The following is an 8,451-nucleotide window of genomic DNA, read 5'->3' as shown; positions in this document are numbered from 1 at the left end:
CCTGCTCAGGCGCGAGCTTCAGGGGGGCGTTCCATGAGATGGTGGCTAGCGCGTTGGGCTGCGTCCATCTGACGACGGCAACGTATAGGCCGCAAGGGAACGGCATCAACGAAGCTTCCCACAAGGTGCTCAGAAGCGGGTTCAAAGCACTGTGGCAAGAAGGACACCGTGACCTGGGTAGGATGGCGGCGGCGGTCGCACGCACAATACGACACCGCACGTCAGCACAGGTGTGACGCGGTACGAGGCCTTATTCGGAAGACCACCGTACTTCGCGAGGTTGCAAGAGGTAACCGGCACAATGACAGAGGAGCAGAGGAAACAGAGCCTGGCCGCACAGATGCGTAAGAGATTGCAAAAGCCATGCTCACAGATAGGCCGCTCGAAGAGTCGGGCGCGGACGACCTATAAGTAGGAGAAACAGTAGTAGTCTCGATGGAGCCAGGGTCACAGGCAGACGCCAGGGGAGGGACCGAAGACACCTGCCTGGGCCCGTGGTTGTTACCTATGAGGATAACAGAGTTGAGAAAAACGCAGGTAGTGGCAGAAAGATGCGACGTGCCGGGGTGGACGGTCACGGCTCACAAGGACTGGGTGAGAAGGTTCAAGCCGAGCACGGATCCACTACTACGATGGGTAACTCAAAGAGTGCGTCTCAGGGCAGCGCGAACTGGAGGAGCAGGCAGAGAAAGGCGGGAGATGACTGACATTGGCATGAGGACGGAAGCCAACTGAGACGAGTTCTTACGAATGATAAACCTTTCAACTGAGAAGCCGAGGGGCGTGTTGGTGTGTGAGTGGGCAAGGTCCGCTTTCAATTGTTGTATCTCGCCGAAGCTTTTTATTAAGTACGGAGGGAGTCAGCAACCGTAGCAATGCAAGTTAGCAGAATCGACACCGAGAGCTCCTCGTACGATGCAGGCAGCACCACGTCAGTAGCGGACCAGTTCGACACAACAGATGGGAAATCCCCGAGTCGTCGCCCGACCATGTTGCTAGTCGGGAACACTCGTGTAGCACGTGTCTACTTGTGAAAAGTGGGGCCGTTTGAGGACTTTGCACCAAAAACGTAGTCGTACGTACGTCCGTCGTCTGCACGAACGTTCTGCAGAGGGTAATTCATACGGGTCTGGATCGGTTTAATGGTCAGACATCTGCCTGGCATGGACGATCTCATTCCAGGCTTGCTGAACATTTTCTTCCCAGCCGCTGTCCACTTCATAACACTCGCATAACCAGTCATTTATCTCGTAGCCTTCGCGTATTGCCCCGCTATAGCACAGCGGCAGGGGCGGGCCATCGTGGAAGCCAGTAACATAGCCCCAGTTCATGACATTGCCCGACGGAGTTTGGACATTACTCCAACAAGTCGACTCATCGCATGTCACCAGGTGCGGACTGTAGCTGTCGCAGGCTACACGCATATTACCGGTGTCCTTGTACTCGAGATGTAGCGGAACAGCCTTTCCGAGTGTATACAATTCCTGTGCACTGGCACTGTCCAAGTCAACGCCGGGAATCGAACTCGCAATCTCGACTCCACGGCGAACAGTCAGCAGCTTTTCGTGCTCGTCTTCGTCGTTACACTGGTACGAGCACTGAGTAGGCTTCAGGTAACGAACAATCAACTCCCAGACAGTAGGAAGATCGTATACCCACGGAGTGGCAAAGTAATGGCACTGAAGGTTCCCGTCATCCGTATTGTAGCCGCCCGTGCAGACTAACTTGCCGCCGTAATCAGAACAATCGCTCCAGTCCAACTGCTGCCAGCCTTTTTTCGTTGCTTCCCTCATTCCTGCTCGCGTGCTACCCGCCTTCACCTTGCGATGTGCCGATTCACACGCGTCCATCGGCGTTTTCAGCGTAGCCAACTCCCGCTCAGAAATTTCGTCTTGCCACCGGCCCCTCATGGTGGGCAGGAGACGCACCAGGGTGTCAGGCTGGACCACACTTGTGGCGTGGGAGGACGCCATAGACACCGTGGGGTCAGGCTGGACCACACTTGTGGCGTAGGAGGACACCGTAGACACCGTGGGGTCAGGCTGGGCCACATGTGTGGTGTCGTAGGACACAGAAGACACTGGATGGTGGTGAGAATGGCCTCCAGCTCGTCGCAAATAAAGCAACCCGGCTAGAGTCAGAGTGCCAGCAACACTCGCGCCCGCGACAAACCATGGCCTTCGCCAAAAGGCTCTGGTTGGTTCAGGCAGTGGCTCCCGTTCACAGTGGTCTCCGACATCAGTGCGGCCGGTCTTAGGCCTCGCGTCCTCGATGACGATCTTCCACTTCTCCACCGCCGCCAGGAGCTTCCTTTCTTCGTCCGAGCTTTCCGAGGAAGTCACGGTCAGGATTTCGTCACCTCGGGCGACGTGGCCCCCCGTCCCGACGGGTGCTCCTTCCGGAACACTGATGACGGCTAACACCAGTCTCCTACTTCTCCCCCCCGACCGCACACAGGTAGAGTTCTTCATGGTCAGGCCACCTTACAAAAATCGCGGAAGTCTAGGCTGGGACAAAACGGGCGATACGCAGGGTTGGTGTGTCGAGTGGGTCCGCTAGTGACAGCGCGGCGCGTCGGCGTCTTCGGTCTGTGCTGTCTTCGTAGTAAACGCCGACTGTCCGGTCTCGCTCGTCGGAGGTGCTCCCGTCCGAGACGTTCGAGCTCGTACTCCCTGCTCATGTTGTAGTAGAAAGAACTTCAGGTCTTGAATTCTAATCAGCTCGATCGCAGGAAACTCAGTCCATCCGGGTACGGGCAGTGGCCTCCCGCAACTGTGCGGAAACATCACACGGTGCGCTGGGACACGCGGAAGTGGCCGATGGCGCCCTTCACAAAGGAAAAAAACCCGGGCATCCGCAACGGTGGTGGGTACAGCCACGTTAAGGCCATCTTTGTGCCCAGTAAGCTACACACAGGTGCGTGTAATTGCGACAGGTCGAGAACCCACCGATTGGACATTGTGTTTAAATACATTTCGAGGATGGGTCGAAATACAATCCCTCTTGGTCACTACCCGATGGCGGCTGTGTAAGCAAAAGAACTATTGGGTAGTCTCGAAAAGAGTACTCACAGACGGCGGCATCAGCTTCAAAAGTGCCCTCCAAACGATGGTGACCAAGCAGCTGAACTGCCGGCATCTTGTGACCATATCTTATCCGGAGTAGATGGTCTACATCGACCCAGAGACCCGCGAAGATCTACAGCACTTCCTCGGCACTGAGCTGAGAGGGGCACATCGGCACTGAGCTGAGAGAGTGCATTCAGGAAAAGCGAGTTGGCAGTTCAAAAAAATGTTGTTACACAGAAGCAGGTGCTCGGGCGCCGTTGACTTAAAGGCGCCGTTGACTTAAAGGCCGTTATGCTCCACGTGGTTAAGCGTGTAGTTATATTACGGCAGTTGTATTGGGTGACATTCGATCGAAGTAGAATTTGTGATCTTGGGAGAGAATATGCTTGGGTAGTTGAAGGCAAGTGTCTTCTCCATTGTGTGAGATGAAAGGGCCATGGGGTAGGCTTTCATGGGTGAAGAAAGGATGTTGTAATGCGTCCTGGGTAGAGCATCTGAGTTCGGGTCTGCGTTGTGTCATCCAGCTAATGAGGGATTTGACTTCTTCAGAAAGGTAGTCAGGGAATACAATTTTCGCGCGTGCATTTTTCTTTAGGATGCACTTAGCATCTTCACCTCGAAATGGTGGTTTGCCTGTGAGCATGGTATAGAGAACGACACCGGCAGAGAAGACATCACACTTTGAATTATACTTTCCTTTTTCCAATAGTACTTCGGGCGCCACGTAACCAGGACTACCGCAGCGCATGGTCATGAGCTCACTATCGAGTGTTGCAGATAGACCAAAATCTATCAAACAAACACTCGTACCATCAAACGGGTTGCGTAACATAACATTCTCCGTCTTCAAATCCCGGTGCACAATACCGCGCGCATGCAAAGTTACCAATGCCTGCAATATCTTCTCCATCGCATCCCGCGAATCACGTTCGCTCATACGTCCATTTCTCTTAATAAAATCAAACAGGTCTCCACCGCGCAAATACTCCGTTATCAGAATAACCGTTTTCTGATTTTGAAAGGCACCCCGAAAAGACACTATCGACGGATGTGATACTGACCGTAAAACCAGGATCTCCGTTAAAGCATTCGCTTGCTGCAACCGCTTCTTCTCCACAGCCTTAATTATTACTTCTTCACCAGTCAGCCAATATGTCCCCTGATATACCTGGCTGAAGTTACCTCCGCCGATCTTACTCACGTTCCGAACCAGGTCGTAAAATGACATATACTCCGCACCCAACAACTGCAATGTGCGACGCCAACGAGTCTGCACCTGTGGCTCGGGTAACAGCTGGAACTCCAAATCCATCATACGCGACCGGTCGAATAAAGATAAACACGGACCACGCTCCGTAATGTTCAATACAAATAGAATCTCTTGCAACGAAGCACATGCGATCCGCCGATTCTGGTAATACAAAAGAAAAGACCAAGACACCGACTCCAACACTTCCTTCAGGTCTTCCGTACTCAAAGTCCAATACGGAGGGGGCGATGGTCTGCCCACACACTCTCGAGGCGTCAAAGGGTACAACCAAAACGTGCTGCTCCCGTCGCTCTGTTTCGCCTTCTTCTTCCTGTCACCCCAACCCCGAGGCAATTCCTCAAACAAATCCTCCGAACTCACGCTAGGCGCACCGGCCACTGGCTGCAACTGACTTCGATGAAACGCCGACGGAGCAAAACGATGAAAGTACGAAGTGCCGTCCGGAGATTTCGTCCCGGCTTTTGGCCGCTCTCGGGATCCAGATCCTCGAAATCCAGATTCTCGAAATCCAGATTCTCGAAATCCAGATTCTCGAAATCCAGATTCTCGAAATCCAGATTCTCGAAATCCGGACCCTCGAAATCCGGACCCTCGAAACCCAGTTCCTCGGGACTCCACGCGGAGTCCAGCCACAGGTTCCCGCGGGTCACGAGGCATGGCCGGCGGCCGACAGGACGTGACTGGCGGGCTTCCCAACTCGCAGGCTGGACTCACAGACACTCTCCAGGACGGTCCGGCTGCCTCTGAACTCCGTTTCGACCAAGACGTGCACTTGGAGCGCAAGGCCTCACTAAACGTTCCGCATTCGTCTTGGCTTCCGGGATCCCGCGTAGACGGCACGGACTGCGGCTCAGATTTACCCCCCTCGGGCTTGCTGGACTCCCGAGCCGGCGTGTAGTTGACTTTCTTCCGGGGGTCCGTTTCCTTCACGCCCGTTTCCTTCGCGCCCGCGTCCTTCAGGACCGCTTCCTTGACGCCCGGTTCCTTCAGAACCGCTTCTGTCACTGAACTGTGCTCCCGGAGCGCGTTCGCCGAAACCGTGCCGTCGCGACGGTCAGCTCTTGGAATGGTGTCGAAGATTTCAAAGTTGGTGATGTACCGGAATAATCGGATAAATTTCTTGTGGCTGCGGGGATCGCTGCTAAGCGATATGAGCGTATCCAAGTAAGGTACAAATGCCGACGGAATGAGTTGGAAACATAGCTGGACTTTCGAATTGGTTTGCGGTAGGTAGTATTTGTGGCCGAGCTGGATCCAAAGTGCTAATAGGATATCCTCAAAGTCTTCCGGCTTTCCGAACCGTGGTTCCTCATCAGCGTCGAATAAAGCCAAAGTGTCTTCCCGGCCTCCATCACTCATTCAGTAGCGCATGCAAAAGGGTTCGATCTGCACTCTTTGAAGAACCAACTACAAAACCAACTACAGAACGAACTGCACGCGCCGGAAGTTGCCACCGGGACTTGCCTCAGACACTCGGCCTTGCCTGAGCCGACTGGCCGGCCGGTTGGTTCAGGCCTTAATGAACCAATCTCTGTTCTGAACCAACTTCTGGTGTGAACCAACTTCTGGTGTGAACCAACTTCTGGTGTGAACCAATCTTTGTTCTGTTGAACATCAACGGCATTGGTGCCTGGTACGGAGGGAGTCGCTTTCTGACACCGGTGCGTTCCGCCGCCGACCTCGCGCTAGCAGCCAGGCTTCGACGAGTAGGTGGTCGAGGAGTAGGTCCACACGCGTTTTCTTCCCTTCGCACCCTTTACTCGGAACACAGCATCCCAATCTTCCGGGTGTCGTCTCCGACGTTGTCCCAACGCCGTTGAGGTCAAAAGTGCTAGGTCAAGGTTCGGGTCTAATGACGGACTAAAAGGTTAAAGAAGTTCTTGCAACAAAGAATGTGAACCATTGCTGGATTAAATTGTGAACAGCGGACTGTATGGCCGGGCGTTCCACAGGGCTCACCCACGGGATCAATGCGTCGAGATAGAAGGGTAACTTCTCAGGTTCCACCTCCGGAGGAAGTTGGGGTGTATTGATGACCGCAGACACGTCGTATATGAGGGCGATTGCGGCACAGGCGACCTTCCAGGCGTATTCATGCGCTTCTTGCAGTGCCACTGGGTCCACAGTTTCCTCTAATGCGACTTGGTACAGCTGGTGGAATGCAGCTTCGGAAGCTGAGAATTTGAAGTCCGGTTGCCGGAAAGAATAAAGGACGACCTCTGGTTCTTGCTTGCTATTCATAGCATGCACGTTGATGAGATGTTGCGTCAAACGGCGCACGAGCTGTTCCTCCACCAGCGAACACTGTTGTTCAGCTCGGTCAACTTCAAAGATGCCATCTTCAAAGATGCCATCCCTGCCCACGGGGAAGGTAGCTTCCCCAAATGCAGGCACTTCCCATGACACTAGTCCTGAGAAATAAGCGGAGATGACGCGGTCTCGGAGCCTGCGATATGTGGCGAAGTAGTCGTCGTGCCGGGCCTTAGCTTCTCTAAAGACCACTCGTCCAATCCACGTTTTTAGACGCTGCTCATACGTGTCCCTCGCTTCGTTGACTGATGTTGCCTGCACCGTGGTAAGCAAGCACACGACTTGCCGCAAGTCTCTTGTCATCATCTTAGTCAAGACATCCGGTACATAACCGTCAGGCGCGAAGGTAACCAACCAACGGGCCATTACCTGGCACAGTTCACCCAATGAAGTGAGGCGAAGGTCGTCCAAGGTGCTGCCAGTGGGAAGCATCGGCGATTGTTTCATCAGGAGCACAAATGCCTGGGTAAACGCGGGGCCCGGAGTCCAACGGGCCAATACGGCGAGAGACCGCAGTTTCTCTTGTGGCGATATACTCGTATTCAAATGGTAGGCCCAATGGGCCACGGCCAAGGGGGTCCTCAGACTGAAACCGTCTGGAAACGTGTTAGCCCACATATCAGAGCACGGAAGTTGACGGGCAAACCAAGGCAGAGGCAAAAGACTTATGTTGAAGGCTTCTCTCAAACGGGTAACCACTGCACTAGTTTGTTCCGAGTTGTTAGAACCCGACAACACCCGAGGAAGAAGCCATTCGCCAACCGCCGAAAAGTTCGGCATACTCATTTGTTCCCGTTCCTCCACAATTCCGCGCGTCACTGGGGCTCCACAGCATATGCTTTGAGCGGACATAATCTGTCTTTCAAACCACCCAAGAATTTGCGGGTCAGTTTGCCCGGCGTTCTGCTCGTCATCACCTCCCTTCACACGATCCCGGAGACTCTCAGCCATGCTGTCCTCAACCACACCCTGGAAGAACAAGTTCCGAGCCCACTGGCCCGGCTGTGTGCCGAGCACCTCTAACATTGCCAACGCCTTGGTGAAGCTCCAACAGGAACCAGCAAGTGGACAACGAGACGCGATCATCCTTTATGGATTTTCTTTCAACGACCCCAAAGATCCGAATTTGATTTGAGCCGCAAGAATTATCTGGCGCGAGCGCTGTCGAAATTAAAACACTTTTTACGGCCTGTGTTCGACAGGTTGTGCTTGACTGAATTCGTGCACAAATTTTGCAGGTGCTGAACGTTCCGGCTCGGCTCGGCCCGGCCCGGCCTGCAGCATCGCACCATCCACCGAGAACACTTAAACGTCACGGCCTACGAATGGAGGTCAAAAACACATCCAGTCTCTGAGTCGTGTAATCCACCCCTTCGAGCAGCAATGGCTCTCGCCGTTGTGTAAACAGAACTGAATTCTTAGACTAGCGTTTCGATTTTGTGTGTGAGGTCCAACCACAGCCGGTGAACGAGCCGTCTGATGACAGCCAGAGACGCCTCAGTTGTTCGTACTCCTTCGCCTTAAGAGAACAGCTTCATTGCGCTCGCGTTGGACTCCCTCTCGTCCAGCGCTGAGATACTAACAATAGAGCAGGCGGTACGAGAGCAGGCGGGGTGCAGTCCCATTTTGGGGTTCGCGTTCCACTGAGTTCGATTTTTCCGGTGATGAAAAGACCGATTCCAGTACCGCCTGGAAACCAGGGACAAGCCGATGCAGGTGCCAAGAGGAGCCGCTCGCAGTTTCTATCGCCCGAGCACCAGAAGCTTATAAGGCAGTGAGCAAATACACCGGAGGGAGGGGGGG

At 54.0% G+C, this 8,451-nt stretch overlaps 4 protein-coding genes across 4 annotated transcripts; all 4 read right to left on the bottom strand.

Moving 5' to 3' along the window:
- Positions 1-1,139: 1,139 nt before the first annotated feature.
- GNI_052720 (hypothetical protein) lies at positions 1,140-1,850 on the bottom strand (the record flags this gene model as incomplete). The annotated part of the gene is made up of 1 exon (XM_011131526.1): positions 1,140-1,850. One exon carries the CDS (start codon positions 1,848-1,850, stop codon positions 1,140-1,142), a length of 711 nt encoding a protein of 236 aa, XP_011129828.1.
- Positions 1,851-3,384: 1,534 nt separating this feature from the next.
- Positions 3,385-4,380, bottom strand: GNI_052710 (putative serine/threonine-protein kinase; the record flags this gene model as incomplete). The annotated part of the gene is made up of 1 exon (XM_011131525.1): positions 3,385-4,380. One exon carries the CDS (start codon positions 4,378-4,380, stop codon positions 3,385-3,387), a length of 996 nt encoding a protein of 331 aa, XP_011129827.1.
- Positions 4,381-4,694: 314 nt separating this feature from the next.
- On the bottom strand, positions 4,695-5,697 carry GNI_052700 (hypothetical protein; the record flags this gene model as incomplete). The annotated part of the gene is made up of 2 exons (XM_011131524.1): positions 4,695-4,928; positions 5,053-5,697. The coding sequence occupies 2 exons, from the start codon at positions 5,695-5,697 to the stop codon at positions 4,695-4,697; spliced, it is 879 nt and encodes a 292-aa protein (XP_011129826.1).
- A 501-nt stretch (positions 5,698-6,198) lies between these two features.
- GNI_052690 (hypothetical protein) lies at positions 6,199-7,734 on the bottom strand (the record flags this gene model as incomplete). Its single annotated transcript, XM_011131523.1, has 1 exon — positions 6,199-7,734. The coding sequence occupies one exon, from the start codon at positions 7,732-7,734 to the stop codon at positions 6,199-6,201; it is 1,536 nt and encodes a 511-aa protein (XP_011129825.1).
- Between the last annotated feature and the right edge of the window lie 717 nt (positions 7,735-8,451).

This window comes from Gregarina niphandrodes, assembly GCF_000223845.1.
Source record: "Gregarina niphandrodes unplaced genomic scaffold scaffold00007, whole genome shotgun sequence".
Lineage (NCBI taxonomy): Eukaryota > Apicomplexa > Conoidasida > Eugregarinorida > Gregarinidae > Gregarina > Gregarina niphandrodes.
This window is presented reverse-complemented; position numbering and strand designations above follow the sequence as displayed.